General features: G+C 46.2%; 2 protein-coding genes across 14 annotated transcripts in view; one reads left to right on the top strand and one right to left on the bottom strand.

The window, feature by feature from the left end:
* TFB1M (transcription factor B1, mitochondrial) overlaps nt 1–21,070 on the bottom strand; it is a 59,667-nt gene that overhangs the window by 1,367 nt on the left and 37,230 nt on the right. For 7 of the 13 annotated variants that reach the window (XM_089332543.1, XM_089332542.1, XM_089332538.1 and 4 more), the window contains one exon: nt 1,617–1,744. In XM_089332543.1, coding sequence (XP_089188669.1) covers nt 1,617–1,744 — 128 coding nt within the window. Of the gene's footprint in view, nt 1–1,616; nt 1,745–2,145; nt 2,182–19,258; nt 19,388–21,070 lie in introns of all 13 variants that reach the window. The other 6 variants (XM_089332541.1, XM_089332536.1, XM_089332535.1 and 3 more) reach the window with 2 other exon arrangements.
* CLDN20 (claudin 20) lies at nt 16,014–20,774 on the top strand. Its single transcript, XM_017345443.4, has 2 exons — nt 16,014–16,839; nt 19,530–20,774. Exon 2 carries the CDS (start codon nt 19,576–19,578, stop codon nt 20,233–20,235), a length of 660 nt encoding a protein of 219 aa, XP_017200932.3. The 5' UTR covers nt 16,014–16,839; nt 19,530–19,575; the 3' UTR covers nt 20,236–20,774.

The following is a 21,070-nucleotide window of genomic DNA, read 5'->3' as shown; positions in this document are numbered from 1 at the left end:
ACGGCTTCGGGATGTGGCCACCTGCCAGTACTTCAAGTAATGGCATGCACAACACAAGGGCGCTTCGGGCCGGCGCTGGCAAAGCAGGCACAGCTGCCACCCCGACACCAGCATCCCACATGAGCACCAGTTTGTCCTGGCTGCTCCACGTCTGATCCAGGTCCCTGCTGCTGTTCCTGGGAAAGCGGTCAAGATGGCACAAGTACTTCGGCCCCTGCACCCCCGTGGGAGACCCAGATGAAGCTTCTGACTTCAGTGTGGCTCAGCCCTGGCCCTTGTGGCCACCTGAGGAGTGGACCAGTGAGTAGAAGATCAAAATCTCTCTCCCCCCACCAACCTCCAATGCTGACTTTCAAATAAATAAAATCTTTAAGAGAAAAAAATATAAATAAAAGGGCTTTTCACCTCACCAGGAAAAACAGTTAAAGTGGAGTCATGTAAAACTGAGGAGAATCTGTGAAGCTGAGCCCCTTTAAACAGCCAAATACTGATGGAAATTGTAAAAGAAATACACACTTCCCGGCCTCAACTGTGCATGACTGAACATGTTCCTGACTCTCAGTGCATAGTGCAGTGTCACCGAGGTGCCCCTGTGCTCTGCCGTCCTGATGGTGCCTGCATGGGGTGCTGGGCATGATGGAGCAGAGTGGCTCCCAGAGATCAGGCACGCATGGCTGTGTGCTCCCCAGCCCTGAAGTGTGTCCTTAATGAAGAGAGTGGAAACACAGCTTGTTAAGAACTCACCTCTGAGTCCTGATGCCAAGTTAGGAATTGGAGACTCGGCCAATGCTAGCTATGCGAGTGCAAGTTTTAGGTTGAACTTAGATAGAAGCGACCTAACCTGGGGCTGGCACCGTGGTGTAGCAGGTTAAACCTCCACCTGAAGGGCCGGGCAGTCCATATGTGTGCTGGTTCAAGTCCCAGCTGCTCCAACTTCCGATACAGCTCCCTGCTAATGCGCCTGGGAAAGCAGTGAGGATGGCCCAGGTACGTGGGCCTCTGCACCCACGTGGGAGACCCAGGAGAAGCTCCTGGCTTCCCATCAGCCCAGCTCTGGCCGTTGTGGCCATTTGGGGAGTGAACCAGCAGATGGAAGACCTCTGTCTCTCCCTCTCAAATAAATAAATCTCACCAAAAACAAAACAAAACAAAAAGACAAGACCGAATCTATAGATGGCATCTGAGGTGAAATTAAGGCTTTCCTCCTTCCAAATCTGTTCATCACAGTGTTTGAACTAAGAGCAATATTCACAGAAAATCAAAGTTCTTACTCTTTAAACGTGATTGAGGGGGTTGGATGTTTAGCCTAGTGGTTAAGGTGCCACTTAACGTGCCTGCACCCCTCACTGGGCCCTGGCTTTAATTACCATCTCTAGTTTCCTGCCAATGCAGACCCGGGGAGGCAATGGGAATGGCTCAAGTAGTTGGGTCCCTGCCGCCCACGTGAGAAGCTCCTTGTTCCCAGTCTCGGCCCAGCTCGGTCCTAGCCATTGCAGGCGTCTGGGGAGCCAACCAGCACATGGGAGCTCTGTCTGCCTCTCAAATAGACACATTTTTAGGAAGTGACTGAGGATTTTATAAATATGGCTACTGAGCGGAAGAGAAGGCATTCTTACCCAAGCCCTCGATAGCAGTACTTTCTCCGGAACTGGAATGCGTTCTGCACGACCTTCTCCACCAGCTTGAACGGCTGCTCGATCCTGGGCTGTATCAAGGGGGTGAAGCGCACCACTCCCACGTCCACCTGCGTTGTAAGCAGACAGAGATCATTTTGCGGCGTAATGCGACTAAACCACTTCACTTCACAAACCCTGGGCCAGGCCGGCGAGAGTGGTTCCCATGAACAAAGCTTTGCACACGCTTCACCTCCCTCCTCCGCAGGCCTACGTGGGATGCTACGCTTGGGGACTGCGTCAGGTGGACCGACAGCCACTGCACCTGTGCTTGCTCCCCAGTTAATTTTGCAAGGCAGTTTCACGACGGCTTTTTCAAGTCAGCAGGCAGGCAACAGCATTAGGCGACTCCCGTGACCTCTGAGTGAGTAGGAGGCTAAGCTGCAGCAGCAGTGCTGAGGAGACAGGCAGGCCCCAGGGACCACTCAGCACCCAGCTCCCCAAAAGGATTTATCGGCTCCACTGGACTCACAAGCAGGGTCTCACGGCCACGGAACTCTGGCTGCAGCTTTAAATGCCGCAGGAGGCATGGCCAGGATGGAAACAGAAAACAGACCGCCAAGAATGTCACCATTGCGAGGGTTTAAGTGGCTACCAGCTGTTGAAATTCTTTAATTATCAGAAGACAAAACTTTTCAGGCGTGACTGATAAGATTTGTACCTGCCAGAGTCCAGACAGGGACTCGTGATTCTCAAGGACACACTCACAACAGCAAAGGCAAAACGCTGTGGGCAGAGACAGGCAGAAGAGGCGGCAAGCAGGCAACGCGCACACAAGGGTGCCCGGCGGAGAGCAGGCCTGGGAAACGGGAGTCTCTGGAGGACTGACAGGCATCTGTCTCCAGGGGCTCTCAGAACAGCACGCAGACTCTCTACGGGGTAAAGTACAGCGATTTGGGGGGCGTGGGCTGTACTGTTGCTTTTCAAGAGGAATTCTCATTGTAGAACTCCATACAGGTCACAAGGCTTCTCCTTCTGCTGGGCGGACTTGGCTCGTGGCTCCCTAGGTCCCCAACAATGAGGATGGCAGAGTGGTGGTGGTCACCTGTACATGATGTGTGGCTTTGTGGACTGGAAAACGAGAATGAGCAAGGATGTGCTTGGCCCCACGTGGGCTGAACAAGGGGCCCTGCGGTGCCACACCTGGCCACCAGCTGACCCACCAGACCTTCCCTGTCTCCTTGAACAATCACCAAGCCTGTCCCCAAGGTGCCAGACAAGCTACAGCTGCGCCTCCAGGATGCAGCTTTGATGGCAGGGGTGGCATGGGCTGGCGCATGCCCAGCACTCCACATGGCCAATTGAGAAAGGTCATGTGGGGGCCTTCCCACACCCACGACGCCCACTATATCTCAGCTCCAGACCGTTCCAGCAAAGATGACACAGGGCAGCGTCATTCGGAATGGTGGTGACTTCACACAATGCAAAGTGTTCTTCATGAAGTTTACCGAGTGTTTTAGTGACAAGTACTTCTCATAGAACTTCAAGTACTCTGGTCAAAAGGCCTAGGACTCTCCTTAGATCTGAACAGATCCCACCACAGAGCAGGGTCCAGAGGCCACGAAGGGGTCTGTGCTCTCAGAGAAGGATGGGGGGGGGGGGACGATGGGAAGGGGCGGGGTGTGAGCTGGGGTAGGTATGTGAGGGCAGAGACCTGCAGCAAGGATGGGGGAAGCACCAGCTTTTCCCCGGATGCAAAGAGCAGACAAGCTGCACACGTGGGAGAGTGTGAGAAGCAGCCTGGGGGCACCATCGTAACTTTGTGTCCAGGACCCCTCCCACAAGCAATGACACACCCACCTCCCCTCCCCTCCCCTTGATGTGGGACAGAGACGTGAGCCCAGCTGGCCTGCGAGTGCTCTAGAGCAATCTCTGGACTCTGCCTCACCTCGGCGCTCCGCAACCACCCGAGAGGGCTCAGCGGCATTCCTGTGTCACCTCCTGCCCCCTGGGACCCAACCTCCCCCAGCGCTTCCAATCCAGCTCTCCTCAGTTCCAGAGTCGGCGCTAGCAGGAACCCTCCTGCAGTAACCAAGGGAGACCCAACAGCCTGCTGGCCTCTCGAGAAAAAAAGGTCTTCTAGCAAAATCTGGGATAAAATTTAACCCCTATGCAGCCCTAAATGAGTAAGACCAAATGCACAAATGCAGGGATAGACGCATTCTCCTTCCAGTTCAGCTGCCACTTCAACACTCCTAGACTCAAAATCTAGCCTCCTGCTTGCTGGATTTCATTCTTCTGAGATACACCTGATGCTTGAAAATACAGTCAGTGGCAAGTCCTTCACAAATATAGCAGCACCCCATGAAACCATGGCAATCCTCTACGTTCTGAATACGATGCTGATGCCCAGGTAGGTACCTTGGCTGGCATTAAATCCAAACTAAACGAAAATTCCCACTCACAATCGCAGTCACTAGTTAGTGGAGGGCTCTGAGTGATGTTGCCTGCCCCTGGGCTGGGGGGCCTCCCACCCCTTACCCAAAAGCCCTTCTCAGAATTACTGAGGGGTGGGTCCCATTTTCTTGAGAACCACAGGAAGGCTGCTTGGTAACTATGGTAACAGATAAAAAAATGCCTTTTACTTATAATTGAATGCTTCTTTAAAATTACAACCATTTTCTCCTTTCTTAAGTCTATTAAAGGAGTTGGTTGAAAAAAGGAATTTAGTATCACAACACCTGGATGCACTTAAAATATGACAGTTTAATGTTGCAAACTCTTTCTAAACTCAGTTTATAAGCATAACAAAATGACCTACTAAATTTCAAATTAAAGGATTTATAATGAATTTAAATATCTGCCTCTCTAACTCATTATAAGGTCAGTGTGGAACCAAGCTGTGGCTGTGTTCTCATGTTGGCAGCCTAACAGATGAACTATGTTCAAGGCCAGGGCTATCGGCTCACAGCAGCACTTGGAACTCAGAAGGGAAGGGCCTAAGCAGCTTTCACATTCAATCTCAAGTCTTAGTACAACTTGGCTCTCTGATCAACACGACACATGGGCACTATGAGGAATAAACGGCCCATTGCTTGATTTCTAATACCCAGAGAGCCAAGCCACTACCACGGGAGAAGACACAGAAAGGGCGCTGGCCACCGTCTAAGGAAGCGTCTTCACTCAGCTCTCCATGGTGGGCAAGAGCAGTAGAAGACGAGCAGTGGGGAGAGAAGCAATGAGGAAGAGCTGTAACCTGGAGAGCTCGAGAGGGCTGGGGAGGAGAGGGAGACCCCACAGAACACCCAGGACTTCCAGTACTGCTACCAGCAAGGTTCAAGGGTGTCACACACAGCCTTGTAGCTCTGTGTAATCTGGCTGATTACGGAGGTTGCTGGCAGCGCCCAGTAGAACACAGGATGCTGGGTTGGGAGAGTCATGGTTACTGTCAGGGGAAATGGCAGTCAGCATGAGCAGCTTGGCGACGCTTGGTTCTCCCAGCCACCAGTAGCTACATCGTCTTTAGGTACTACCCGAGCTAATCACAGTCCCTGTCAGAATGCCCAACTTCCCCAGCCAAGGACAACAGGATTGGCGAGGCATGGAAGCCAACCATACGATAATTATGCATCTTGTAGAAACACACAGTATCAAGAGACATAGATCATATTTCTTAGAACCGGTTGATCTTTCCTGTAATCCACATCCTAAACCCAATTTAAGGACAGAATTTCAGCTGTAAACCCTTAAAACTTTAATAGTATTCCAGGTATTTCAAACCAATATATAAAAGACTATATTAATACATAAATATCTTTCTTTAAAAAAATCTGCAATTTGTGTTAAAAACAGATTTCAAAGAATGATGCAGTATTGACTCTCAGGGCATAAGCAGTAGGGAGATGGAAGGCTGAGAGAACAGAAAAACTCACTTAAGGTCATGCCAAGAAACAAGACTAAGAGGTACCCGAGTGAGGGAGGAGACGAGAACGCTGACGTCACTGTGAAGATTCCCTGTGGAAGAGTGTGAGTGTGTGTGTGTGTGCACACGCGGTGATTATAGCGATGAGTAATAAGACAAGTCAGTGCTTCTTTGCCCCGCGAGATGAAATAACTTCAGGGTCGTGAATGCTTGACTGATCCTACCTAAAGCAGACGAGCAACACAGTGCTGGAGAAGGATCTACTGCTAGTTAACTGGAGTCCGGGATCGTCACCGGAGACCCACGCCCGTGGTGTCGTGAAGCAGCATCTGCAGGCCCTGCTCTGGCTGGGATGTATGGCAGGGCCGGCCTGGGAGCAGCCTCAGGGCCTAGTGTGGCAGAAGCCTGGGCACTCACAGGGTCTGGCTTCCTGGGGAGCAGGTGCAGGGACCCTGCAGCACATCAGAATGAACCATTTCTCAGTGATGGTTTCAACCTAAACAAAGTCAGTTCCAAGACGGTGGAATAGGGAGTAAGCCTACTGCTCCAGCCTGGGAGAAGACAGTTTAAAAACAAAGTGGACACAGTGCAATCTCAGGGAAGAGTCAGAAAGAAAGCTGCACAGGAAACTCAACCCAAATTAGAGGGACACCGTGCATCTGTCCGGTGGAGCGTGTGGACGTGCGCAACTCAGGACCACAGCAGCCGAGAGCCTCAGCACCAGATTCGGAGGTGAGGGGAGACCAGACTGCAGGAAGAGCCTGGCTGGGTCTGGCTTGGAGCCCTGCGGGGGACAGTGTACCTGACAACACAGGGGAAGAAAAGGAGGCACGTTTCCCTCTCCCCAGCCACCTGGCACCGGTGTTCTTTGGCTGAGAGGAGAGGCCTGAGTAAGGCTGGGAGAACTGACAGGGAGCTGAGTGCTTGTGAGTGTGGGAGCCTTGCATGCTGGGACTGTGGAAACACTGTGGTTATGAAGGAGGGCGCAGGGTATGCCTCAGTCTGTGGGCAGTCACTGTGGGCCGCTCCACACACGTGGGGCTCCCTGACCCCTGGCAAGGGTCGCTGTTGCAGGATCCATGCTCACACTGAGAACTGCACGGATCCTTTGTGTGTCCTTGTGGCAGCGCAGATGAATACTGTACCCACCGGGGCTAGCGCCCAGGCACTGGTCTCTTTACAGGAGAGGAGCTGAATGTGAGACTATGCCAGAGCAGACCAAAACTCCCTCTGATAATAAAAACAAAACAACAACAACAACAACAAAAAAAAAAACCAAAAAAACCAAAACAAAACAAAACAAAAAAACAAACCTTAACACGTCCAACTTGGGTGTCACTTTGGACATCCCCCTCCCCTGGAGCACTGAACAGAGTCCCTTGGCCACAGCCAGCCAACACCTCTGGTTACTCACTGAAAGAACACACACTCTACTAAGCCAGAGAGGCATAGTCCACAGATAAAAGCCATTACAGGGGAGGGGAAAAAACCAACCAATATCTCCACAAATGCCTAAAAATAAATACAGCAATTCAAGAAACAACAACACTAAAGGAACACAACAACACTTCAATACTAGAATGTGCAGATGGAGAGATTGAAGGAAAGCTGGAAATGGAATTCAAAGAACTGGTCATAGGATTACTTAGAAGTAATCAGAAGCAAATCCATGAATTAAAGAAATCAATAATAGATATGAAATTTTTTTCCCATAAAATTTGAGATTTTAAAGAGAAATCAAAATGAAATATTAGAATTGAAGAATTCAAGGGTCTGGTGCTAGGGCACAGTGGGTAAAGCTGCTGCCCAAAGTGTTGGCATCCCATATGAGTGCTGGTTCGAGACCCGGTTGCTCCACTTCCGATTCAGGTCTCTGCTATGACCTGGGAAAGCAGTAGAAAACGGCCCAATTGCATGGGACCCTGCACCCCTGTGGGAGATGCAGAAGAAGCTCCTGGCTTTAGATTGGCCCAGCTTCAGCTGTCGTGGCCATTTGGAGAGTGAATCAGCAGATGGAAGACCTCTTTCTCTCTGCCTGTGCCTCTCTGTAACTTTGCCTTTCAAATAAGTAAATAAATCTTTAAAAAAAATTCAAAAGGTCAAATAAAATATGCAGTGGAAAACCTTAACAATAGAATTGGTGAGGCGGAAGAAAGCATATCTAAGTTAGAAGACAGATCTCTGGAAATCTACAGTCAAACCAAAACAAGAAGAAGAAATTAGAAAAGTAAAAAAGTGTTGGAGATTTATAGGACACTATCAAACGATCCAACATACAGGTCTTAGGAGTTCCTGAAGCCATGGAAGGAGAGAATGGATTAGAAGATCTTTTTAGTGAAATAATTACAGAAAATTTCCCCAATTTGGAGGAAGAAAGGGATGTCCAAGTATAAAAAGCACACAGAACTCCTAATAGACATGACCAGAAAAGATCTTCATCACCACATATTGTAATCAAAGTCACCACAGTGAAGCATAAAGAGAAGATTCTAAAATGTGCAAGAGAGAGAAGCCACATTACTTTCACAGGATCTCCAATTAGACTCACAGCAGACTTCTCATCAGAAACCCTACAGGCTAGGAGAAAATGGTGAGATACAGTCCAAGTCCTAAAGAAAAAAACTGTCATCCCAGAATATTATACCCTGCAAAGCTCTCATTTGTGAATGAAGGTGAAATAAAGACCTTTCATAGCAACAGAAATTCAAAGAATTTTTCACCATCCATCCAGCCCTGTAAAAGATGCTTAAGGATGTGCTGCACACAGAAACATGGTCATCAATATGAAAGAAGGTAAAGGAAGAAAATCTCAGTAAAAAATCAAAGGAAGCTCAAAGTATAAATCAGGAATATCTTTGTAAAAATGGCAGAGAAAAGTCATTACTTATCAACAGTCATACTGAATGTAAATGGCTTCAACTCCCCAGTTAAAAGGCACAGACTGGCTAAATGGATTAAAAAACAAAACCCATCTATTTGCTGCCTACAAGAAACACATCTCACCAACAAAGATGCACACAGACTGAAAGTGAAAGGATGGAAAAAGATTTTCCACGCCAACAGAAACCAAAAAAGAGCTGGTGTAGCCATCTTAACATCAGACAAAATAGACTTTAACACAAAAACTGTTAAAAGAGACAAAGAAGGGCACAATATAATGATCAAGGGTTCAATTCAACAGGAAGATATAACTATTATAAATGTATATGAACCTAATTACAAGGCACCTGGCTATATAAAAGAAATGTTAAGGGATTTAAAGGGAGACTTAAGACTCCAATACAATAGTATTGGGGGAATTCAATACTCAACTTCAGTAATGGACAGATCAACCAGACAGAAAATCAACAAGGAAACAGCAGATTTAATTGACACTATAGGGCTGGTGCTGTGGTATAGCAGGTTAAAGCCCTGGCATGAAGTGCCGGCATCCCATATGGGCGCCAATTCTAGTCCTGGCTGCTCCTCCTCTGATCCCACTCTATGCTATGGCTTGGGAAAGCAGTAGAAGATGGCCCAAGTCCTTGGGCCCCTGCACCCACATGGGAGACCCCAAACAAGCTCCTGATTCCTGCCTTCAGACTGGGGCAACGCTGGCCGTTGTGGTCATCTGGGGAGTGAATCAGCAGATGGAAGACCTCTCTCTCTCTCTGTCTCTACCTCTCTCGGTAACTCTGTCTTTCAAATAAGTAAAATAAATCTTAAAAGAAAAAAAAAACCTGACACTATAGACCAAATGGACCCAACAGATACCTACAGAACTTTTCATCCTACAGATGCAAAGTACACATCCTTCTCAGCAGTGCATGGAACTTTCTCTAGGACTGTCCACATACTAGGCCATAAAGCACGACTCAGCAAATTAAAAAAGACTGAAATCACACCATGCATCTTCTTGGACCAGAATGGAATGAAGCTGGAAATCAACAACTCTGGAATCCCTAGAGCATATGCAAACACACGGAAACTGAACAACACGTTCCTGGATGAACAGTGGGTCACAGAAGAAATCAAACAAGATATCAAAAACTTTCTGGAAATAATTGAAGATGACAACACAACATATCAAAACTTATGGGATATAGCAAAAGCAGTGTTAAAAGGAAAGTTTATAGCAACAGGTGCTTACATCAAGAAATTGGAAAGGCATCAAATAAATGAGCTATCAATGCATCTCAAGGATCTAGAAAAACTACAGCAAACCAAACCCAAAACCAGTAGGAGAAAAGAAATAATTAGAGAAGAAATCAACCAAACTGAATCCCAAAAAAACAACACAAAATGTCAACAAAATGAAGAGTTGTTTTTTTGAAAAAATGAACAAAATTGACACACCATTGGCCCCACTAACCAAAAAAAGGAGAGAGAAGACTCAAATCAATAAAATTAGAGATGAAAAAGGAAATGTAACAACAGACACCACAGAAATAAAAAGAATTATCAGAGGCCGGCGCCGCGGCTCACTAGGCTAATCCTCCGCCTTGCGGCGCCGGCACACCGGGTTCTAGTCCCGGTCGGGGCGCCGGATTCTGTCCCGGTTGCCCCTCTTCCAGGCCAGCCCTCTGCTGTGGCCAGGGAGTACAGTGGAGGATGGCCCAGGTGCTTGGGCCCTGCACCCCATGGGAGACCAGGAAAAGCACCTGGCTCCTGGCTCCTGCCATCGGATCAGCGCGGTGCGCTGGCCGCAGCGCGCCGGCCGCGGCGGCCATTGGAGGGTGAACCAACGGCAAAGGAAGACCTTTCTCTCTGTCTCTCTCTCTCACTGTCCACTCTGCCTGTCAAAAAAAAAAAAAAAAAAAAAAAAGAATTATCAGAAATTACTACAAAGAGTTGTATGCCAACAAACTGGGAAATCTATTAGAAATGGAGAGATTCCTGGACACATACAACCTACCTAAATTGAACCATGAGGACATGGAAAACCTAAACAGGTCTATAACTGAGACAGAAATTCAATTAGTAATAAAGGCCCTCCCAAAGAAGAAAAGCCCAGGACCGGATGGCTTCACTGCAGGATTCTACCAGACATTTAAAGAACTAACTCCAATTCTTCCCAAGTTATTCAAAACAACTGAAAGAGAGGGAATCCTCCCAAATTCTTTCGATGAAGCCAGCATCACCTTAATTCCTAAACCTGAAAAAGATGCAGCAAAGAAAAAGAATTACAGACCAATTTCCCTAATGAACATAAACACAAAAATCCTCAATAAAATTCTAACCAATAGAATCCAACAACACATCAGACAGATCATCCACCCAGACAAAGTGAGATTAATCCCTGGTCTGCAGGGATGGTTCAACATTTGCAAATCAATCAATGTGATACACCACATTAACAAACTGCAGAAGAAAAACCATATGATTATCTCAATAGACGCAGAGAAAGCATTCAATAAAATTCAATACCCTTTCATGATGAAAACTCTAAACAAATTGGGTATAGAAGGAACATTCCTCAACACAATCAAGCCAACTTATGACAAACCCACAGCCAGCATCATATTGAATGGGGAAAAGTTGGAAGCATTCCCACTGAGATCTGGTACCAGTCAGGGATGCCCACTCTCACCACTGTTATTCAACATAGTACAGGAAGTTTTAGCTGGAGCCATTAGGCAAGAAAAAGAAATCAAAGGGATACAAATTGGGAAGGAAGAACTCAAACTATCCCTCTTTGCAGATGATATGATTCTTTATTTAGGGGATCCAAAGAACTCCACTAAGATACTATTCGAACTCATGGAAGAGTTTGGTAAAGGAGCAGGATATAAAATCAATACACAAGAATCAACAGCCTTTTTATACACAGGCAGTGCTGAGAAACACGGCTGAGAAAGAACTTTAAGATCAATCCCATTGACAATAGCTACAAAAACAATCAAATACCTTGTAATAAACTTAACCAAGGACGTCAAAGATCTTTATGATGAGAATTACAAAACCTTAAAGAAAGAAATAGAAGAGGATACCAAAAAATGGAAAAATCTTCCATGCTCATGGATTGGAAGAATCAATATCATCAAAATGTCCATTCTTCCAAAAGCAATTTATAGATTCAATGTGGTACAAATCAAAATATCAAAGACATTCTTCTCAGATCTGGAAAAAAGGCTGAAATTCATATGGAGACACAGCAGACCTCGAATAGCTTAAGCAATCTTGGACAACAAAACAGAGCTGGAGGCATCACAATATCAGATTTCAAGATATACTACAGGGTAGTTGTTATCAAACCAGCATGGTACTGGTACAGAAACAGATACCAATGGAACAGAATAGAAACACCAGAAATCAATCCAAACATCTACAGCCAACTCATATTTGATCAAGGATCTAAAACCAATTCCTGGAGCAAGGACAGTCTATTCAACAAATGGTGCTGGGAAAACTGGATTTCTATGTGCAGAAGCATGAAGCAAGACCCCTACCTTACACAAAAATCCACTCAACATGGATTAAAGATCTAAATCTACAAACCAACATCATCAAATTATTAGAGAACATCGGAGAAACCCTGCAAGATATAGGCACAGGCAAAGACTTCTTAGAAAAGATCCCAGAAGCACAGGCAGCCAAAGCCAAAATTAACTATTGGATTACATCAAATTGAGAAGTTTCTGTACTGCAAAAGAAACAGTCAGGAAAGTGAAGAGGCAACTGACAGAATGGGAGAAAATATTTGCAAATTATGCAACTGATAAAGAATTAATAACCAGAATCTACAAAGAGATCAAGAAACTCCACAACAACAAAACAAACAACCCACTTAAGATATGGGTCAAGGACCTCAATAGACATTTTTTTGGACAGGTAGAGTGGATAGTGAGAGAGACAGAGAGAAAGGTCTTCCTTTGCCATTGGTTCACCCTCCAATGGCCGCCGCAGCCAGCGCGCTGTGGCCGACACACCGCGCTGATCCGATAGCAGGAGCCAGGTACTTATCCTGGTCTCCCATGGGGTGCAGGGACCAAGTACTTGGGCCATCCTCCACTGCACTCCTGGGCCACAGCAGAGAGCTGGCCTGGAAGAGGGGCAACCGGGACAGAATCCGGCACCCCGACCGGGACTAGAACCCGGTGTGCCGGCGCCGCAAGGCAGAGGATTAGCCTATTGAGCCGCGGTGCCGGCCTCAATAAACATTTTTCAAAAGAGTAAATCCAAATGGCCAACAGACACATGAAAAAATGTTTAGGTTCACTAGCCATCAGGGAAATGCAAATCAAAACCACAATGAGGTTTCATCTCACCCCCATTAGAATGGCTTACATACAGAAATCAAATAACAACAGGTGCTGGCGAGGATGTGGGGAAAAAGGCACACTAATCTACTGTTGGTCGAAATGTAAACTAGTAAAGCCACTATGAATGACAGTTTGGAGAGTCATTAGAAACCTGAACATAGCCCTACCACATGACCCAGCCATCCCACTCCTCAGAATTACTGAAGGAAAATTAAAGCAAATAAAAGAGCTATCTGCACCTCCATGTTTATTGCAGCTCAATTCACAATAGCTAAGACATGGAATCAACCTAAATGCCCATCAACAAAAGACTGGATAAAGAAATTATGGGATATGTACTCTATGGAATACTACACAGTGGTTATAAAAAACAAAATCCAGTCATTTGCAACAAAATGGAGGAATCTGGAAAACATTATGCTGAGTGAAATAAGCCAGTCCCAAAGGGACAAATATCATATGTTCTCCCTGGTCTGTGACAACTAAGCACCTAAAAGGAAACCTGTAGAAGTGAAACTGACACTACGATAAGCAACGACTTGATCAGCCCTTGTCCTGACCGTTCGAGACACAGCTTACCATTTTACTCTTGTTAGCATTTTCTTTTTCTACTTAATACCACTGACTGAACTCTCTTTAATTAACACAGAATTATTCTTAGGTGTTTAAATTTAACTGAAAATTGATCCCTGTTAAAAATAAGAGTGGGAATAAGAGAGGAAGGAGATGTAGAGTTTGGCACACGCTAACTTATCATAAAGATAGAAATAAATGTCAAAGGGATCACATAAATAAGAACAATGTCTGCTAATACTAGCTGATAGAATTAAAAAAGAGAGAACGGTCCAACATGGGAAGTGGGATACACAGCAGACTCAAAGAATGACAAATGCAGACTCAAAGAATGACAAATGACCTAAACAGTACTCTGGCCTCAGAATCAGCCCTTAAGGCATTCGGATCTGGCTAAAAAGCCCATGAGAGTATTTCAGGCATGGAAGCCATGAAACTGTGGCAAAAAAATGACCTAAATGAAAGATATCTGAGTGAGACCTCAGTGGAAAGAATGGGCCATCAAAGAAGGAGGTACTTTTCTCTAAAGGGAGGACAGAACTTCCACTTTGACTATGGCTTTGTCTAAATAAGGTTCGAGTTTGTGCACTCAAGAGGCTTCCATAGCCTTGGATGATTACTGATGTCATAAACAACAGCATCAATTGTTCGATCAATAACAGGAGTCACTATGCACTTGCTCCCCCTGTAGAACCTCTGTCCTTAAGCATTGTATTATGAGAATTAATGGTAAAACTAGTCTTCAAACAGTACTTTATACTTTGTGTTTCTGTGTGGGTGCAAACTGTTGAAATCACTACTTAGTATAGAATTGATCTTCTGTATATAAAGATAATTAAAAATGAATCTTAATGAAGGATGAATGAATGAATGAATGAATGAAAAATGAATCTTAATGAAGGGAGAGGGAGTAGGAGATGGGATGGTTTGAAGGTTCAGAGGATGGTTATTGTGCCAAAAACAGTTATAATCCAAAAGTTGTACTTTCGAAACTTATAAGTTTTCTATAAAAAAAGAGTAGATGTTATTAGCCCACAAAACTAAGGAATTTCAAAATTACTTGAAATTCAGTCAGAATTCAATTCAGAAACTACAAGTTTCAATTTGGAATCATTCAAGAGTGATTTACAGCTTAATTACCATTCTTTTACACGCCAAAATCAGTTTCTGAATTCATTCACTCATTCAGTTTTCAATTGGATCTTAAGGTGAGTCAGGCACTGCTCCAGGCACAGGAAAATGAGAAGGGAAGAAGAGCAGAGGTCTTGGGCCACAGTGACTGCAGTACAGGAGCTCAGTGGGAAAGGTTCTTGGTCTATTCTGAAGTCAGAAACAAAAGGATTTGCTGACTGAATGGATGTTGGGTACAGAATCAAGGGTGACTTTAAAAAATTATTTAAAAGTGAGACTAATCGTGGAGGGTGGTAGGGAGGGAGAGAAGGAGGCGGGGGGGGGGGGAGGGAAAGGGAGAGGGAAAAAAGGAAGGAGGGAAAGAGGAGGGATCTTCCATGTGATGGTTCACTCCCCAAATGGCTGCAATGGCCAGGGCTAGGCCGGGCTGAAGCAAGGAGCCAGGAGCTTCCTCTGCAACTCCTACATGGGTAGCAAGGGCCCAAGCGCTTGGGCCATCTTTGCTGCTTTCCAGTTTCTTTTTTATAGAATAAATTCTGCCTTGATCAAAGGTCCATAGTTAAAGTTGCTTCCATTTCAAAAGTTTTCCCTTCTAAAGCAGGTGGTTAATGTTTTAGAGGATAATTACTATCAAGACAGAACAGTCCAATATGTTTGAGGATGGGCGCCAGTTTGATCCAGCCCCCTGCTGGAAAGCAGCGACAGAGGCCAAGCGTTTCAGTTCCTGAACCCACATTGCAGACCCAGAAGAAGCTCCTGGCTCTTGGCTCTCTGGGCTGGCCCAGCTCTGGCTGTTTCAGCCATCTGGGGAGTAAACCATCAGATGGAAGATCTCTGTCTCTCCCTCTCTCTCCATAACTCTCTTAAATAAATAAATATTAAAAAAAAGATTCACGACATCTTGATGACTGATGTTCAACATGACTAATGGTTGTAAATTTTAAAGATCCCAGTTATAGGCTGGCGCTGCGGCTCAATAGGCTAATCCTCCACCTGCGGCGCTGGCACACCGGGTTCTGGTCCCGGTCGGGGTGCCGGATTCTGTCCCGGTTGCTCCTCTTCCAGTCCAGCTCTCTGCTGTGGCCCGGGAGGGCAGCAGAGGATGGCCCAGGTCCTTGGGCCCTGCACCCGCATGGGAGACCAGGAGAAGCACCTGACACCTGCCTTCGGATCAGTGCAGTGCACCGGCCGCAGCAGCCATTGGGGGGTGAACCAACAGAAAAGGAAGACCTTTCTCATCTCTCTCTCTCACCATACACTCTACCTGTTTAAAAAATAAATAAATAAATAAATCCCAATCCTTTCCACCCTCCAGACTCAACCCTTATTAAAAAAAAAAAAAAAAGATCCCAGTTATGTAATTATCTTCTTTCTGTACAATGGCTATGAATCTATAGCCTGGAGAATCAAAACTGCCAAAAAAGAAATGAGAACCTGAAAGAACGGTAGGGAAGCATGCCTGCACCATCATTCATGGAATCTCAATATGTAACCACACTTTCATCTGACACATGTTATCACAACATACTGGTGTTATTTCTTCGTGCCATTTTCCAAAATCTTTAATTTATATAATAATACTCCAGAGTTTTTTCTTTTTTCAGTGAAATGAGGAACAGAAAAAAATTCAGAGCATCACAGCAAAAACAAAACAAAGACACAGGTTGAGTTTAGGGATCAGATTCTAGTCGAAAGTTCGAAAGTTGTCATTGGCTTTCCTTTCATTGGAAAAAAAATATTCAAACTCACTCCTGAATAGTTTTTTAAAAGTTAACAATTTTATGAGTCTTGGTTTCAGACAACAGCACCAGAATAGAGAGATTCTTGCTCATCATTTGCAAAACACAATCCATTTAAAAATATTTCAGACCATACACAGTCTTTGGGGACATAAAATAATAAGTTGTATCTTCCAGAAAAGATAAATACTCAAAGATAAATTATAACTGTGACTGAAACATAATATTAAAAGAAAAGAAAGCCTTTTTGTGAGCACCCAAATAATCCCTCCTCCACACTCAGTGACACAAAAAGCATTTTTAGCTTTCAGGTTTGGACAAATCCCGTTTGAACAACAGCTCCCTCCCCGCCCCGCCTCTCCTGTCTTAATTCTCCCACAGCTCCAAAAATGAGATGGGAACCTGGTAGTTATCTTGCAGCACCATCAGCAGTTTCCACCTCTCGGATTTCTATGCTGCTCCTTATTTGAGATTTTCAAGTTAACTTGTGGGAGCTTCCTACAAAACACTCAGAACCTCAGACACGAGTCTCGCATGTGGTCTCTCTTCCTATGCCTAAGAGTGTTAACTTGAAGACAACTGACAGAAAGGAGCTAAGCAGGGAAGCCCACCGACAAAAGGTATGGAAAATGAGTCGCTTCTATTACTGCTTTGAGACCTCGGTGCAGATCTTCAGGCATTATTTAGTTTGAAGTAGAAGTTGTACGGCTGTTTTTAAGTATTATTTTTGACATAGATGGAAAACTTAGGTTACATTTTAATGAGATCTGCATTAGCCTTTCTGTTGGCAAACAGTCGAGCAGTGTGCCCGCGAGGCTGGGTTCCGCATGTACGGTGCTGGAGTTCTCCCTGTGGAGTGGAATGCAGCCTGTGCACCTCCTGGTACTCCTCTACCACCCCCACGGTCACGGTCACCGCCACCGCCACAAAGTATGTCTTTATTCTCCATGAGACAGACATTTGGGAGAACAGGCCACAAACTGTATTATTCTTGGGGCTGGAGAGGAAGAAATAACTCACAGCAATACAGCCAAAAGGCAAGGCAACTGGATAAAAGGGACAGGAAAGTGACCTTCATTTTGGAGTTAAATTCTTTCTCCATAAGTTCTCCACGCAGCAGAAAGCACGTGAAGCCCAATCTTCCACGCTGAGCAAGCGCTCACTAACGGAAAGCACCGTCATCTTGTCTGTGCTGATCTTGCCTGTCTAATTCATCACTGCCAGCCCTTGTTAACTGTGACGAGCAAGCCGTCAGCAGGTCTGAATCACACGGACATTCACGCAGTGTATTGGCTAGGGGAAGAAAGGGCTGGAATTGGTAAGCTGAGCATAAATTGATCAGCATATTAAAGATTATTCAACCAAGGAAGAAAGGAAGGCAGACAGGCAGGAAGGCAGGAAAGGAGGAAGGGAAGAGGAAAAGGAGGAAGAGGGAGGGAGGGGCTCTGGGATGGAAGAGGAAGGGAGGGAGGGGCACTGGGACAGAAGAGAGGGAGGGAGGAGGGCAGGATATGAGAGAGGAGAGAACAGAGCTCTCCTGACATGTGAACAGCAATGTCATTCCTGAAAAGGATCTAAACTGAAAATGGTCTGGGGAGGCATCATTTAGCAAACCTGCTGGAGTCTCAAATGCAAAAACCCAAACTTAAAACAGTGCATCTAAAGCTGCAACACCTGCATAATTTTTTTTTCTGGAAGCTTTAACTTTTGCTCTGTTTTGATCTCAGATATGAAAAGACACGAACTGTCTGATGGTGGGCAAAATCTCAACACACTGGTGTTTACAGATGGGTTTAACTCTTAAGAACTTAAAATCTGAGAGAAATCCTCTTCAAGAATTATAAGTTTGGCACTTCTTCTAAAAATAGCACAACTCAATCCACATAGCTCAGACTCCAACGTCTGAGAGAGCCAACATTTCTAATTATCATCACTACGGGATGTTAGCACTTTTCATAGAGGCATGGATTAGCAGCACCTCATAATTCAACACAAAACATCAGCTGCCTTGGAGAGTCACCTGGAGCTAAGCTGTGTGGCCTGTCCATACCCCATGGTGTCCTCTTCCCGGAGGGACGGAGCTGGGTCAAACAGATCCCTGCGGTGCCTTCTGCCTCCAGATGTAGCACTTTCCTGCTTCCCATGGGAAGCATGGGGGGGGGGGGGCAGGGCTCTAGCAGGAAGTTCTGTGGTCAACTGAAAAGATGCAGGAGGCAGTGAGGCGGGGGGAGTGGAAGGACTGGACCACAGCAGACCAGCTGCTGAGACTGGGTGGCACAGGAGGCGTGGTTTCCTATCTGAGCACCCTAATCTCAAAAAACATGGATCCTTAGATTACAGCTGCACAATTCTATGAAAACAAATTCAATCGACTTAGAAAGGGAGAGAAAAGAGAAGCCTCAAATGTCTTTGGACATCAATTGTTGCATGATATAAGAAATGCAACTAATAAAATCAGTCATAAGTTACTGAGTACCTTCTGTGACTCAGACCCTGCCCCAGGCCTTTTGCTTCACCCTGTGAACAGGCACCACCTCTCCAGAAGAGAGCACGCAGCACAGGGAGGTTAGAGAGCGCCAAGAGCCGAGCCAGGTGCTTGCATCCAGGAGCCCACATCCCACTCTGCAGTTAATTCAGTGACTTCAGAAATACGAAAAATGCTAGTACAATACTTCAGAAACCCCCAAAAAAGACAGTAAGTACTGACAGACAGAATGGATAGATGGTAGGGTAAGAAGTCTTTTCGCTTCTTAAAACACGGCTAAGCCACAAAGTAGGTGCAATTTTCTCCCTTTTCTTAAAAAAACACACACACACACACACACAATAAAACACAGTTCCATTTCTCTGGGTCCCTTTTGTATCAACTGGCGGTGTGGTTACTTCTGGCATGTTGTTTTGAGATTTGCTGACCTGACACTGGAATCATTCGGAAGAGGCACTATTGCAGGAGGCTGGGTCAGGGACTGGTTCCGCTCCCAGCTAGAACGGGTCTCACATTCTCATTAGCAAATGACACTGGTTCACGGTCCCAGGTACCTGCAGCCAAGTGAAGGCTGGCGTGGGCAGGAGTTTGCACGGGTGTGACCACGCCAGAGACTTCAATTTCTCCCACTGCTTTCCTTCTTCAACAGTCTACCTGGGTCCTGTGCTGGCACACAGTGGGTCCTTAAAACAAAACAAAACAAAACAAAAGGCTATGTGTGTGCATTTCCTATTCAGAGGCGATCTCAGCTCGTACTGGAACAGAAGGCCTTGTGTTGACCCCTTCTTCCTCTCCCGCAATCCTCATTCTGTCTTTTCTCCCTAGCCCTTGCCACCAGCCTTTCCCAGAGGACAGACGCAGCAGCGACAACATGGCCTCGGAGGGGCTCCAGCTCCTGGCCTTCACCCTGGCCCTGTCTGGGGTTTCCGGAGTGCTCACGGCCACTCTGCTGCCCAACTGGAAGGTGAAGGTGGATGTGGGCTCCAACATCCTCATGGCCATGGTCCGGCTCCATGGGCTGTGGATGGACTGCACGTGGTACAGCACCGGCATGTTCAGCTGCACCCTGAAATACTCCATTCTGTCCCTCCCCACGCTCGTGCAGGCTGCGAGGGTCGCCATGGTGCTGGCATGCATCCTGTCTGCCTTGGGAATCTGCACATCCACCGTGGGAATGAAGTGCACCCGCTTAGGAGGTGACAGAGAGACCAAGAGTCAGGCTTCCTTTGCCGGAGGAGTCTGTTTCATGTCTGCGGGGGTCTCTGGTTTCATACCAGCAGTGTGGTACACCAAGGAGATCATAGCAAGCTTCCTGGATCCCACAATTCCAGAGAGCAACAAATACGAACCAGGAGGAGCACTCTACATTGGATTCATTTCGGCAATGCTGCTGTTTATCTCTGGCATTATTTTCTGCACTTCCTGTATAAAAAGGAAGCCAGAGGCCTGGCTCCACACACACACGCAGCAGCACGTCTCAGCCCCGCAGCCAGAGAGCAGACCTGCCTACAACCTGAAGGATTATGTATAGATGACTGCTGCGCACGGGTGGCAAGAAGCTGTGGGGTGCCAGCTGGGACTTGGCTTTAAATCTGAAACATCAGAATGTTTCACTTTCACTACAAACAGTGCAAAATGCTTGAAAACTAGATGGTAGTTTAAAATGCCAGTAAAACATCCTATATAGTTGTATCTGCCTGAAGATTCCTTTAGTTTTCCATTATTGTTTTCATGTTTAAAAGTCTACCATTAGAAGTTCCGATTACATTAACAGGGCAATTGACAGCATTTTCTGCAACCCCCCTTTTTTTTCAAGATTTATTCTATGAGATCAGTAAGTTAAGCCTCCACCTGTGGCACCGGCATCCCATGTCAGCGCCGGTTCAAGTCCTGGCTGCCCCACTTCCAATCCAGCTAATGTGTCAGGGAAAACAGTGGAGGACAGCCCAAGTGCACGGGCCCCTGCAACCACATGGGAGACCAGGAAGAAACTCCTGGTCCTGGCTTCAGGTCAGCCCAGCTCTGGCAGAGTTACAGAGAGGGAGAGACAGGTCTTCCATCCACCGATTCACTCACCAAATGGCCGTTGGGCTGATTCAAAGCAGGAGCCAGGGGCCTCTTCTCGGTTTCTCACATGGGTGCAGGGGCCCAAACACTTGGGCTATCCTCCGCTGCCTTTCCCAGCACAATAGCAGGGAGCTGGATTGGAAGAACAGCAGATGGGACTCAAACCAGTGCCCACAGGGGATACTGGCACCACTGGCAGACACCTAACTTGTTAAGCCACAATGCTGGCCTCTGTTTTCCTTTTAAGATACTTGTTGATACAGCTTCCAAACTGGATTTTATAAAATGACCAAACTGCC

Source organism: Oryctolagus cuniculus, chromosome 5 (genome assembly GCF_051225735.1).
Source record: "Oryctolagus cuniculus isolate XC-2025 breed Fujian yellow rabbit chromosome 5, ASM5122573v1, whole genome shotgun sequence".
Classification (NCBI taxonomy): domain Eukaryota; kingdom Metazoa; phylum Chordata; class Mammalia; order Lagomorpha; family Leporidae; genus Oryctolagus; species Oryctolagus cuniculus.
The sequence above is the reverse complement of the archived record's forward strand: the minus strand, read 5'-3'. Positions and strand labels throughout refer to the sequence as shown.